At 38.7% G+C, this 14227-nt stretch overlaps 2 protein-coding genes across 4 annotated transcripts; one reads left to right on the forward strand and one right to left on the reverse strand.

The window, feature by feature from the left end:
- Nucleotides 1-600: 600 nt before the first annotated feature.
- LOC148069698 (uncharacterized) lies at nucleotides 601-6003 on the reverse strand. 3 transcript variants are annotated; one of them, XM_087802118.1, is made up of 2 exons: nucleotides 5802-6003; nucleotides 601-3734 (listed from the first exon to the last, which is right to left on the reverse strand). In XM_087802118.1, exon 2 carries the CDS (start codon nucleotides 3613-3615, stop codon nucleotides 1954-1956), a length of 1662 nt encoding a protein of 553 aa, XP_087658244.1. In that variant the 5' UTR covers nucleotides 3616-3734; nucleotides 5802-6003; the 3' UTR covers nucleotides 601-1953. The 3 variants fall into 3 exon arrangements, with proteins under 3 accessions (XP_087658244.1, XP_087658247.1, XP_087658245.1); XM_087802121.1 differs by lacking the exon at nucleotides 5802-6003 and adding an exon at nucleotides 5121-5135; XM_087802119.1 differs by lacking the exon at nucleotides 5802-6003 and adding an exon at nucleotides 4579-4721.
- Nucleotides 6004-8809: 2806 nt separating this feature from the next.
- ftr14l (finTRIM family, member 14-like) lies at nucleotides 8810-13279 on the forward strand. Its single transcript, XM_087801971.1, has 7 exons — nucleotides 8810-9224; nucleotides 10115-10210; nucleotides 10271-10504; nucleotides 10568-10727; nucleotides 11211-11360; nucleotides 11585-11721; nucleotides 12734-13279. The coding sequence occupies exons 1-7, from the start codon at nucleotides 8823-8825 to the stop codon at nucleotides 13124-13126; spliced, it is 1572 nt and encodes a 523-aa protein (XP_087658097.1). The 5' UTR covers nucleotides 8810-8822; the 3' UTR covers nucleotides 13127-13279.
- The last annotated feature ends 948 nt before the right edge of the window (nucleotides 13280-14227 follow it).

Genomic DNA, 14227 nt, shown 5'->3' on the forward strand with positions numbered 1-14227 from the left:
TTTATATATGGCAATATATCTTAACATTAAATTCCTAATCCAATGAAATGTGATTATTTAATCCAACTGAAGGCTAAAGGCTAGAGTGTGTACTTCATTTAAATTTCCAAGTTATGTTTTGAACACTTAAAAACAGGGCCATTTCAACTACCAGTACTACCAGAGTATTTTCCACAATGACTACATATTTATACACACAAAGTGAAACATACTAGTATTTACTTACTTTGGGTGAAGGCAGTCTGTTACTCGACTTGTTGACCAGAGTATAAAAGTGTTGGATCTAATATCGTGAAAACAAACCAAATAACCTGATGATTTTGTTCATATAATTGAAAAAACTAGTGATTTTTTTGTGGATAAACAAAAACTGTTGCAATTAAGACATTTTCTTCTGATGCACGTTATTAAAATGGCTCTTTTCCTACCACGTGGTCTAATATTTCCCGTCAAGCCAAGAGATAAAAACAGAAACTTAAACTCATCCAGGTCAGTTTAGTGGATTTAACATGGTAAACAGCGACTCCAAGTGGCTTATTACGGAAGTAATACTATTCGAGTTTGAAAGGGGGAAAAAAGCAACTCATTGATTAAACTGAGCAAGAGTCAACAACCTTTATTTATCCATGTGCGTGCCACTCATGTATTAAGGAAGGTGTTACAGGGGTTGAGAAGCTGACATTTTCTCAATATGAATGAGGCCATGAACAAGGATGAACAGGAAAACAAAGACAACATGGTTGTAACAGTGTAAACACATAATACATAAAAGGAAAATAACTCAATATGCATCTGTGAGAAATTAAACATTAGTATGAATAAGAACAAAAACTTCTGAAAAAAAACCAAACCTCTTAAATTCATCCTCACGGGTCAGCATACATTTCTACACAGCATGCAATAAGGCACCTACCTAACACAACTATGCTACTGTTTGAAGCACAACTGTCCAAAGGAAAAGAAAATATTGCTCACCAGAATGTTCGCTGCCGTTTGATCCCTTTCATACAAGCCATTCTAAAAAAATACACTGGTTTGTAAATGATAATTTACAGACTGTAAATAGTGTCATCTATTGGGAGAAACCATAAGTGATATTTAAATATACACAGCCTGTCCAGATAAATCCATAGTTGGTGCCAAAGAGTTGGTCATCTATATTCTATACACTTGTATCGAAATAACTTCTCTCAACGCGATATGCTGCAATAGATGAGTAAAAGCACAATCAATCATAAGGACACGACTCGTGTAAGATGCTACCCAAGATTTTTATTTTCCATTTTCCTCATGGCTGGTTTGCATGTCATGAGAACAAAAAGGTGACAGCCAATATTGCTCTCTGTACAGTTGATGCAGCTGTGTGCTATCCCATCCTTAACATACAAGAAAAAAAAAAGGGGGGAACCAAACAAAATATCCTTTTAAATATACAAGCGGACTCAAGTCTAATGGAGCCCAACGCTGAGAAAAAGCTGAAACCTGCTCTTTTTTTGGACAACAGAAAAGGGGAAACATTGATCTTACTATCAAAAATGTATACTTTGGACAGCACACTAATCATCTATACATATATAAAAGAAATCAGTATTTACAATGAGTTTGTTTGCCTCAACACTGGTTGAGTAGGTGAATATTTTACAGTCTTTTATACCAATTGAGTGAATAAACCTGGCGCTGAAAAGCGCACATGCTTACCTGAAGGCTCAAAACATTTTAATGTAGATCTTTTAAACCACCATATTTAAAAGTGTTAAGGTCCTGCATTAATGAAGCAAAAGTCACTTTATGTCAAGCATCACACAAAAGTCCTTATGTCGAGTCTTCCATCTGCAAGTGGAGCCGTGGGTCGATGCGTTTTATCTTCGGAAATGTCCTTTATTAAGAGTTTTGTTGCAAGTAATTGTCGATGTTATGCATGTGCTCTTATGTGGGACAGCACGTGTAGGAGGCTCACTGGTCGACGTGGATCCTGTGGTGTCTAGAGAGGGAAGATGAATGGCTGAAGCCTTTTCCGCATTGGTTGCACCTGTATGGTTTTTCCACAGACAGCAATCGCTGTTTCGGGAAGGAGTTGTTGGGGAAAACCTCGACTGATGGCATGGTGCTGTACTGCTGTGGTTGCGGCTGCGGGGATTGTGGCTGCTGCTGCTGCTGCTCTTGTTTGATCTCCAGGTGGACTCTCTGATGCCTCGCCAGGGAGGAGGAGTGATTAAATGTTTTGTCACAGTGGCCACAGGTGTAACTCTTTCCCTCCGAATGGACTCTTTGGTGGCGTGACAGCGATGAAGAATGATTGAAGCCCTTGTCACAGTGATGGCAAACGTAGGGCTTCTCTCCTTGCTGAAGCACTCGCTGCTTCGGGGGTGTACCAAAGGTCATGGGTTTCCCAGGCTGGGGCGGCGAAAACACAGGATTCTGCAGGTGGGTCTTGTGATGGCGGGAGAGCGAGGAGGAGTGATTGAAGCCCTTGTTGCAGTGTCGGCAGGTGTAGGGCTTCCCTCCTGCGTGAACAAGCTGGTGCTTCTTTAGATGGCGTTTGCGGATAAAACTTTTCCTGCACATGTTACATTTGTATGGTTTATCACCTGAGTGGACCCTCTGGTGTTCCCTCAGAGTGGCAACAGCAGCAAAACACTTTCCACACTGTCCACATCGGTGAGGTTTGTCACCAAGAACAACCGCAGCATGGGTCTTCTGGTGCTGCTTAAGATTGGAAGTTGTTGCGAAGCCTTTTCCACATTGCCCACATGTATATGGCTTTTCTCGGGCATGAACCTCTTGATGCTTTTTCAGATGTCTTCTCCGGACAAAGCTCTTACGACACTGGTTACATTTGTAGGGTTTCTCTTCCGATGAGTGCAGCTTCATATGTTCCCTCAGGGTAATCGCTGCAGCAAAGCTCTTGCCACACTCTGAACATCTGTGGGCCTTTTCTGACAAATGGATCATTTGATGAGATTTGAGAGTGAATGAATCCATAACATCTTTGCCCATGATCTCAACTCCAGTAACATAAGGACTTTCCTTCATGTGAATTTTCATGTGCTGTTTAAGACTGGCCTCGACAGCAAAGCTCTCTCCACAGTGGACACAGATGTAAGGATTGAGGTCCTTGTGGATCTCAAAATGTTGATGCAGGTCAGCAATGCTGCCAAAGATTTCTCCACACTCGTTGCACTGGAGGCCATGAGCTTCATGAATGATCACACCGTTTTCAGACTCCACCGTCAACTCTCCACCATGGTCAGATTCCACTTTCACCACGTGTTCACCATCAGTTTTGAGAAGTACTTCTCCCAACAGAGTCTCCGTTCCTGTGGTCTTCAGGTCTGCTCCTGTGACAAAGTGCATCTCACCATGCTCTACTTTGATGTAATCATGGTCCGACTCTGCTACAATGGCGTCCACACAAGTAACAGCTCCGAGTTCCGATCCCAGTCCCTGAATCTTCAAGTCAGAGCCGTGGATCTCCAATTCTAATCCACGCTTTTCCTCCGTCATGATCTCGGTTTCTGCTCCATAGTGTAGGTCGACATGGCTGTGGGCAATGACACACTCCGACCCAAGTGTGTCAAGGCCCGGCGTGTCACACTCAGTCTCCGACTCCGCCATGAGCACACACTCCAACCCCACGACCTCCGTTTTTGGGCCGGATGTTTAACTCAATAAGGAGAATTGGGGGAACTATCACGGATCCTAGGCACAGAGCGGGCACTCCTCAATGTGCAGACCTAAAACAAACAAAGAAAAGAAAAATTAAATACACTTGCACAACAAGAAATAGGCTTGGACCCAAGTGTACACAAGTACATGAAAATAAGATAATTTTGGATACATGGTAAAGTTAATTTAATGTAAATTAAAATGCCTTGTCTGTACAAACCAATCCCTTAAATGCATCAAAAGCAGCTGAACTTTACCGGCAGCTAGTCAAAGGGAAGTGTTAAGTCCATCAACCAAAAGTAAACTTGTAAACTTAATGGGAATGCAAATACTTTCTGCAAAGTATAGCTCATGTCATACAGCCAATATGTCAACATTCAAGTTTAGGCATTGAGAATGATTGGTAATACCTGGAGGTAAAAATGTATTGATTCATTGCAATACAAACAAAGTACCTTACTTTCTTTTTTTTAAATATTTGACCATATTGATGTCCAAGTGTGAGAAAAGTAAAACATATGCCAATACAAACAGAATTTCAGTTTGTTAGCAAACTTAGCGCCCAAGTGAGCAACAACGAATGAATTCCGAGGCCACAAGAAATAATTGTCGTTCCACCCTAGTCTGAAAACCCTGACGACACAATGATCTACGCGGGTCTTTGTTCTTCAATTACGACGGTCACGGCGTTATGTTACAAGTATCGAACAACTTTTGCCAAATACATCCAGAGGATAGCATTTAAGTGGCTACATTTAGCCGCCATAGCCGCTAGTTAGCTGGCTATGGTCGAGGGGAGCTGGTTAACGACGCAACAACATTATGTTAGCCGCTAATGTGCTCGCAAATAGAGCTAACTAGCCAAATAGCAAACGCAAAGCTGTGTTCATAGTAGAAAAACACGACACTTACACCAACTGGTTGACTCAAACCGACGCAATTTGACTAAAGAATAAAGTATTACTGAAGACGCGGAAATTGTCCTTGTTCCGAGTATTAACTGGCCATCTTGTGCCACACCAGCAACACCCAGCTAGCTCGCCTAAGATGGCTGCCGCAAGCTAATGGTAGCACGAGTAGCATCCGCCCAACAAGACTCCATATTTGCGGAAATTACACATTTAACGTATCGTGTAACTCACACCGAGTCAACCCACTATAATGTATCAGCCAATGTATCAAAGGTAGCAACGTCAGATGTGGTTATGTACAGAAATATGAGCGGTGAGCGTGTTAGCAGGCTACGAGCCAGACAGTCGTATGTTGGTTAGCAGGAACAAAGATGGCTAACACGGACAGCGATATGTGCTGCGACAAAAGCCCGGGAAAGCAGCCCCTTTACTCACACAGCACTTCGCTCCAGTTACTGAACACGGCGGAGAAAACTAGTCAAATTACGCTACTTTTAACATCGGATATTTTAAATCAATACATTTTAAATCAGTCGTACTAACTTCAAGCTTCCACTGACTGCGACAGCAGCTCACAGTCCGAGAAGACGACTTCAATGGCGGCCTGTCTGATATTAGCAGCTACATGGCTACGAGCTAACAAGCCAGCTAATCCCTAATGCTAGCACCAGCTAACGTCTGTATCCAGCCCCACTGGACGAGGCTCGATCGTGGACTCGGGCGAAGACCAGCGAGTGCACCACCCATCAGAACCGACCGCGGCTTGAGCCTACGCCTAGGACGGTTCAAGCCAACAAAGAACGACACATTAAAATCATCAGAACGACAGGAAATTTACCACAGAGCTCGAATCTGGATGTAATATTTTCCAATAAATACTCAGTTTCTGAGAGCAGCCAGGACGAACCATCGATTATGAACGCGGAAGATCAGCCAGAATCAAGAGAAACTAAAGCTAGATCAAAGAACAACCTTGGATCTAACGTCACGTAAAAACATTGAAGATGCACTTCTTTATGTCACGTATAGTTCTACTAGTCCCGAATCGGACAGGGCCTGTATTTGTGTTAAAGTTCCAGAGTGTACCAAGACTAGACCATCCACCATCACAGCCCGCCATGACAAGGAAATATTAATTTCTTGTCTGCTCGTAAAGTTGCTTGTACTGTAAGAAAGCTACGATGTAAATTCAAAATCGCTTCAAGTGCAGCTCCTCACACCCACCTTTAATCCCAAACGTTGTTTAAGTGCAGAGGAGAGAGAACTTGGGGTTTATATGCTTCAAACTCCGGCTGGGGAAGGAGTCAGCGAGCTGCTGGGAGGCTGTTCCGACTGCTGCGTGTCTTCCTCTCCGCCTGTGTGTGGATGAAGGCGCCACTGCTCATCTGGCGCCAACGTTGGACCACCGACGCACTTTAGCGAGAGCACCCGTTGTTGTCTTCGAGCGCCGCGCGGCCATCAGCGCCCCCTATAGTTCCGGACCCATAACTGCAGCTTTGTAGAAATTATTGAATATTTCGCCAAAGCTTTTTGTGACTTTGATATATGCACCATTCATCTGCCTATCCATTAATCAGCATGTTCTTATATAAATCAGCATGTATATATTATCAAATTCGTTTGCTAAATTAATGTTCCTCTTCTTCATGTTTTCCTCTGCTGGCAGGACTATGGAAATGGACGTATATCAGTGTAATTAAATGGTTTTGTTTTTTAAATAATAAAATTCAATATTTTCTATATCGATATGTTTCTTTTTAAAATTTGTTAAATAATTCGACACAATATTTGTTGGCGGGTTAATTTCTTGGTGTTGTAAATACTAAATAAAAAAAATGAATGAATTGTTTTACACATAGTCTTATTTGAATAATTGAAAGAAAAAAAACATGATTTGTTATTGGAAGCCTTTTAAATTTGATATATAAATGGTGCCACTATTATAACATTTTAAATTGAATGGTTGAATTTAACTATTCAAATATTGAAACCTTGATATTTTTATTTTTAAATTATTTATTTATTGAAATGTGGCTGGGTTTTTTTATCCATTGTGTTATCGCAGGTTAAAGATAAAGATAAGATATGAAGATAATTCCAATAATTCAAAAATAAATTTTGAAAATTTTAATTTTAATTCAATCCATAGCCTTTTCAATGAAATGTAATAATGGTGGAACTATTTTAAAAACGTTGTTTGAATTATTGGTATTAAAATGTGAAACTCTATGTGTAGAAAACTAATTGATTTCATAAATGAACATTTGGTTGTCATCGCTGTTCAGAAAAAATAGGGGGAAAAATAAAGATATATAAATCAATCACAAAAATAAATGAATTGATATGAATATAAAGTTGTTGGATGCATCAGGGACAACAGTGAGGACGAGTTCAGGACTCATAGTGACTTTGTGGACTGGAGTGAGAGGAACCACTTGCAGCTGAACACCTCAAAGACCAAGGAGCTGGTCTTGGACACTAGGAGGTCCAGGACAAAGCCACGTCCAGTGTCCATTAGAGACGACGAGTTTGAGATAGTTGACAACTATAAGTACCTCGGTGTGTGGCTGGACAGTCAACTGGACTGGTCCTGCAACACAGACCATGTATATAAGAAAGTCCAGAGTAGACTGTACTTTCTGAGGAGGCTTCGATCATTTAACATCTGCAGGAAACTCCTCTGCATGTTCTACCAGTCTGTGGTGGCCAGTGTCCTGTTCTATGCTGTGGTGTGTTGGGGTGGAAATGTGTCCAAGAGGAGTGTCAACAGGTTGGACAGGTTGATCAGGAGGGCTGGCTCTGTGGTTGGAATGAAGCTGGACTCACTAGTGACAGTTGCTGAGAGGAGATCCCTCGACAAACTACTGTCCATCATGGATGATGACAGTCATCCTCTGAACACTGTCATCAGTGAGCAGAGAAGCAGATTGAGTGCAAGAATGCTCCTCCCAGATGCAACACCAATAGACTCAGGGACTCATTCATTCCTTCTGCTATTAGATTGTATAATTCTGAGTTTGGGGGCAGGAGTCGAGCGAAAAAATTAGTCTATTCTATGTTAATCTTTGAATTATTTTCTTAGAGTTATCTTACTCTGATCTATGTTCTTTATACTTTATAGATTTTGTCATCTTGCACTTTGTTCTTTTTATTGTTCTTGTTCTTGTTTTTTATGAATCTATCGACCGTGTTGCTGTATGCTGGAAAAACAATTTCCCGAAGGATATATCCAGAGGGATTAATAAGGTTGTATCTATCTATCTATGGAAAAATAAAGAATGCGTGTGAATCAAAAGATGTAGTTAGAAGATTGTAACATGGCAAAGAAACCTTTGGGGCTTTATTAATTATACAACTTTTGTTTGATATCTTTAATATAAAAAACTATTTAGAGAATTCTTTAAATATATATTATTCTAATGTAACTCATCAAGTAATGATTGACAACTAATTTAAAGTAGTCAAAAATATAAAACATCTAATAAATATTAATAAATATTAAAATATAAAAACATGTGTTCTTTCCAATGAAACTTATTTTAATAATGCAGTGGATTTTAATTTGAAACACAATGAATTAGAAAAAATGTATTTACCGTTTATGTTGCTCCAACTTGTTCTTTAAGACTGAGTATCTGTTATTATTTTTGTTTGAAGGATACAAACATGCTCAGTAAAGTGGCAACATGACAGGAATTAGGTAAACATGTAAAAAATGTAAAGTCTGTTTTATGAACTTTTATAAGATCTAGACTATAGACTTTTCCTTAAGTTTGTCTGAACCCTTTATTCATTAGTTTACTTTTCACACTGTTTCTAAAAAATCGAATAAAAATTGATACTGATTTCTTCATGAAAGTTTATCATTTATTAAGTTAACAATTTGTATTTAAATGTATTTTTTTTTCCATTTCTCAGCAGCTTGTAAATAGATATTTTAGAATGGACAGATCATGTCATTAAATGACTTCATTTGTAGAATATGCGGAAGATTTCATAGAAACTACAAACCTTGGTTTCAAAAGTATTTAATGACGCCTCCCGTCCTTTGATTATTCAAGACAGGAGTGGCAGTAACCGGTTGAACATGTAAATACACCTCATAGTTAACATTCTGTCACACACCTGTGACTCGCACAGTTTCACTGGAGCTCTTAGCATCAGGACTCTCTTCCGCTCTCGATCCCCCTTTCGTCCAGGGATTCTCCTTTTGTGGATTTTTTTTTTTGCCGCTCATTTGGTAAAATGTCTCACCCCAGCACTCTGGACCTGGACCGATACAGCGGCACCTTGGAGAAGACTCGCAGATCCACGGGCAGAAACCCCACCAGGTCACAGGTCAAGAGTGGAGATGTGTTGTGTGACTTCTGCACGACGAGGAAGGAGAAGGCCGAGAAGTCCTGCCTGGTGTGTCTGGCCTCCTACTGCGACACTCACGTCCAGACCCATTATGACTACCCGGCCCTGATGAAGCACAAGCTGGTCAAAGCCACGGGTCAGATGAGAGAGAAGATTTGTGCTCAGCACGACAAGCTTTTGGAAGCTTTTTGTCGGACCGATGAGACCTCAGTGTGTGTTCTGTGCATGATGGACGAACACAAGCATCACGACATCGTGCCTGCTGGAACTGAGAGGACTGAAAAACAGGTACGTCTGAACCGGTCAGACCCGAGACATCCTGGAGGAATCCTGTGTGTCCGTGTTCCTGTTGACTTGTTAACAGTTCAAGTAATCTGCTGATGGCCCCGATGCACATTAGGAGTTAAAGCATTTCAATCTTTTTTTTCAATAATTTAATATTATTAATTATTATTATTATTATTAACTTATTATATTGAAAAGTTTAAATTTGTTTTTTCTTTGAACATTACATAAAAACTTGTTCAAATAAATGAATTAATTTTTATTCATATAGTTTGCTATTCAAATTCCAATAAGTGAAAAATAAAACTTTTATTTATTTATTATAATAAGTTAAGGTAAGGTAAGTTGTTTTTTTCCAATAGCCACAGAAAATACAGCAATTTTTCATGAAAAATAAAAAATAAATCAAATTAAATATTACTAAACCAAAACATTGTTTAGAAGGTTTAAACCAATTTATAGCCTTTTTCAATTCAATACAAAAATGGTGACACTATAAAATCAACATATTTGTATAGAATTTAAAAGGCTACGATAAAATAACAAATTGTTCAAAATTTTGAAAAAATGTTTTTTTTAAATGAGTGTATTTAGAACATTATATCTTCGAGTAAAACAAAAATGATTCATTTTGGCACTATTTTAAATACATTGTTGTAGTGAATTAAAATGCTGCTAATTAGAAAATATTGAATATAGAAATGTAATTTGGGAATCATTTGAATTTTTAAATAAAATATATTTTTAAATCTACCTTCAAACATACAAATAATTGAATTTTATCAATATATAATATTCAATGCTTAAAAACAAAAAATGAAAGGTTTCAACATTAGAAATGTTGAATTCAACTGTTGAATATTCTGAAGACTGATATTGATTCCATACCATAGAAACAACTGGGAACAACCCTTCACAAATCCCAACAACGGATCGACCAGAGAGTGAAAAAATGGACGGACCTTCGCCAGGCGTTGGAGTCAGTCAGAGTAAGCGAGTCAAGCAACGAAACCATGACCTTCTCACTACAAGTGTGTTTATTCCATCAGCACTCAGCCCAGACAGTTCTGGAGGAGAACGAACGCATCTTCACCGAGCTGCTGCTGTCCATAGAGAGGAAGTACAACGAGGTGAAGGAGATGATCGTTTCTCACGAGAACTTGACCGTCAACCGGGCAGAGCTGTTGCTGGACCGCCTGGAGGAGGAGATCACTCTGCTGAGGAAGAAACACAACGACCTGGAGAAGCTGTCACACACGGATGACCACATTCACTTCTTACAGGTAAGACCAAGCTGAATGTTTACCTGTGGCAGGTGTGCTCATCTTTGTCTTGCTACCGACCAGAGCTGGCAGAGCCTGTCGGGACCCTCGGGTTATGAGGACCTCAACAACATCAGCGTGGCTCCCAATTACTCCTTTGAAACCACCAAGAGAGCCATCGCTGGGTTGAAGCTGCAAGTGGAGGAAGTCAGCAAAGTAGAGACCAGCAAAATTTCTGCGGCAGGTTTGAACGTTTAAGTGTTTTCAAAAAACTTTTCATCATTTATTGTCTGTGACGACCGGAGCGTATCCTCAGCTCATATAAATGTGTAATAAATATGAATTTGCAAATGCATTAGCAAATTCTTCTTTTCTTTTTTTACTTTATATGTCCGAAATAATCATTATTTAAAATGTATATTTTTTATCAATTTTATTTATGCATCTTATCTTAATATTAAGATAATTAAAGAGAATTTGCATTATTTTTTGGAAAACATTTATTTCATTGAATAACCCAAAATACTTTCTTTAAATACATAGTTTCACATCACCATATCTGTCTTCTGCAATATTTAACTTTCAAACTGCAATTTTAAATGAAAGCAAATCCTTTATTTGTCCCGCTGATTTGTTTTTTACATAAAATAAAAAAACAACAACACTTGTTTTCATGTTGTACTTTTTGTTCTTGTACGTACCTCTGAACCAAGTCAATTACTTTCAGTCAAGGATGTTTACATCACCCAAGAAAATGACAAGAAAACACCGACCGAATCCATTTTGAAGGAAGAAACACGGGCCAGAGAAGAATATCGACCAAGAGAGGAAGTGAGGTTCAGAGCGGAGCCCAGGACAAGAGAGGACTTCCTTCAATGTGAGTTTATTAGACTTGTATCTCTCTAAGTAGACTGAAACCTTTGTGTAGGAAAGTAAAGAGTTGCAGAACCGGTTCAGTTAAATCTGTCAGGAACATTTAGACAAACACAGGTGTCCCGGCTTCTATTTCCTTCAAACAAGACTCTTTCAGCAGCTGTTCTTCCAGCTAAACTTCAGGAATTCAAACATCCTCTCAACATGAAACCATCTTTCATCTTTCAGACTCTTCCTCATTGACACTTGACGTCAACACTGTCCATCGCAACCTTCATCTCTCTGAGGGGAATCGATCTGCCACCATGAAGAATGAACCCAAAAACTACCCAGACCACTTGGAGCGCTTCGACCACTGGCAGCAAGTGAGTGTTTGACTTCTCTCAGCATCCGTTTAATCTTGGAGAGGTATATAAACGCTTGATAATTCTCCCGCCAACCCTGAACCATTTCAGGCACCAAATGATTCCAAGACATTCCAAAGCCAGAGAGTAGATGCTAGCAATAGACAATAGTAGTGATTAGTAGGGTTTCGTTTCGACACGAATCTAGAATTAAGTATAATAATACATGGGTAATGATACGATATATTGTGTTACTGTAGTAACAAGGATATATTAGTAGTATTGTCGAGTACTTGACTCTGATTTTGCAGGATTTACAGACCACGTGACTCTTGACAAAGTCGCAACGGTTTTCATTTGCTTTGAAACTAAAATATGTCCAAACATCAGCTTTAAAAGCTACTGGAGTCACTGTATCCTCTCGTCCTCAGTCATACCTGGGATCTTGTGGGATTTAATTGTTCCTTAAGCTGTGGTGGCAGAGGTTTAATTGCAATGTAAAAATAAAAAAAAAACATGTGAATTTTTGCAGGTTAATTGTGAAAACAAAACATTTTTTTAATTTTATACACACTTTATTGACATGTTAACCATAACTATGACTAAAAAAAAATACAATTTAAAAAGCGAAAAAGATTTTTTTTAAGAAGACAGCTTCATGAAAAGAACTAGGTGGCAATCTCTGCTTCAAATCATTTGTCTCTGGTTCTGAATGAGATGAAACCTGGGTCCATTTAATTTTAATGGGGCCTCATTTACCCGTCACTAGGTAAAAGCATATCTATTAAATCAGACTTTTGACTGTGGTTGAATTTAGTTTGTCATAAAGATTTTAAGGAATTTCAAGAAACATCTGTAGTTAAATTACATTGTCTTCAGTTTGTCGAGTGATTCCATCATGTTTGATCATGAAAAACTCAACATCATCAACAAATAATTATACAAATCCAATACAATTTATAATACGTTTAAGTTCAAATACATGAGTTAAGAAACAAAGCTATGATGGCGTAAACAAATCCTTGTTTCTCAGGTGCTGTGCAGGGAGAAGGTGAGTGGAACTCGGTGCTACTGGGAGGTGGACTGGACGGGGACAGAGGTGGACATGGCGGTGACCTACAAGGGAATCCGCCGCAAAGGATCCAGCAATGAGTGCAGCCTAGGATGGAATGACAAGTCCTGGAGTCTGTACTGCTCCGAGTCCAAGTTTTCTTTCGTGCACAATAACAAGAGCAAAGACCTGCCGGCCCCACGTTCCTCTCGCATCGGTATTTATGTCGATCACGTGGCAGGAATTCTTGCTTTCTACAGCGTTTCTGATTCAATGCAGCTTCTGCAGAAGTTCAGGACCGTATTTACTGAGCCGGTCTACCCAGCCTTCAGTGTGTGGGGCTTTGGAAGCAACATTAGACTGTTGACTCTCTAGTGACGATGAAGAGGATCCTGATCTTCATCTCTTTAACTACTCTACATCCTGATGATTCATTTTTTCATAATTTAAAAATAATAGTAGATGCTTAAAAAACTGTGAACTTGCCAATTATATGTACACATGGATTAAGACATACTACAATATGCTCTGTAATATCATCTCTTGTAAATTCTAATTCTAGACAATGAAAAACATTAATAAAAGCATTTAAAAAACGTGGTGGTTCAGTTATCCTATATATATAAAGTTGATGCGCCCTTTGATGACCTCTAGAGTTTCAGATTGGAAGTCGCATTAAGTATAGTGTACATTTCTTTTGGTGGGTTATTATTATGCTTTTAATAAAATAATGTTGTCAATAGTATAAGATGCAAAAGAATATAGGGCTTAAAGGATGAAGCAACATCGCAAACACGCTGGTATATTATCTCGTTTTAGATATGTATAGGATATAATCATATAAGATAACATAAATAACATTTTGATCAGATAAAAAATCTTCTCCAAATTTTATAATCTCATTTCGTAAATCAATATTTGTTGGTTAAAGAAAAATACTTTCAAAATGAGCATACATTTTCTTTTTACATATATATATAATAAAAGAATAAAAAAACATTTTCTGTGCGGTGTAAAAGTCAAGAAAAACACAGATTGTTTTTTAAAGCATTCAATTATCAATTAAATAATTTGTTAATTTAAAGGTTGGTTTAAAAAATGTAGTCTATATATGCAATATAAAAAAATGTGGTATATTAGATTTAAAGTGATTTTAAACGTCTGCCACCTAAACTGTGACCACACTCCATAAAGTCCCGGGGCTCCTGGTGGATTTAAACATGTTTGAGCTCCAGGTGGCAGCAGAAACATACGAAGAACACCAACTAACGAGACACTGTAAAATCTCCCCCTTAACTCAAGACTTTAATTAAATTGTTGTGACTGTCCCGTGCTTTTAAGTTAAGTGTAAATAGTTACATAAAGTCAATGAAAGAAAACAACAGATCCAACAACCACATGCGGAAACTAGCGCGTTTGATTTGAGTCCCGTTCACAAGTAGCGTTTTAGCTGTAGACAAAAATATGGGCATTTTT

Source organism: Callionymus lyra, chromosome 11 (genome assembly GCF_982586985.1).
Source record: "Callionymus lyra chromosome 11, fCalLyr1.hap1.1, whole genome shotgun sequence".
NCBI classification, from domain to species: Eukaryota; Metazoa; Chordata; class Actinopteri; order Syngnathiformes; family Callionymidae; genus Callionymus; species Callionymus lyra.

Excerpts from the sequence above, each read along its gene's own strand:
- ftr14l (XM_087801971.1), top strand. The coding sequence starts at position 8,823 with ATGTCTCACCCCAGCACTCTGGACCTGGACCGATACAGCGGCACCTTG. Across the intron at positions 11,361-11,584 it reads AAGAGAGGACTTCCTTCAAT|ACTCTTCCTCATTGACACTT; the intron begins GTGAGTTTATTA and ends TTCATCTTTCAG. Across the intron at positions 11,722-12,733 it reads GCTTCGACCACTGGCAGCAA|GTGCTGTGCAGGGAGAAGGT; the intron begins GTGAGTGTTTGA and ends CTTGTTTCTCAG.
- LOC148069698 (XM_087802118.1), bottom strand. The coding sequence starts at position 3,615 with ATGGCGGAGTCGGAGACTGAGTGTGACACGCCGGGCCTTGACACACTT.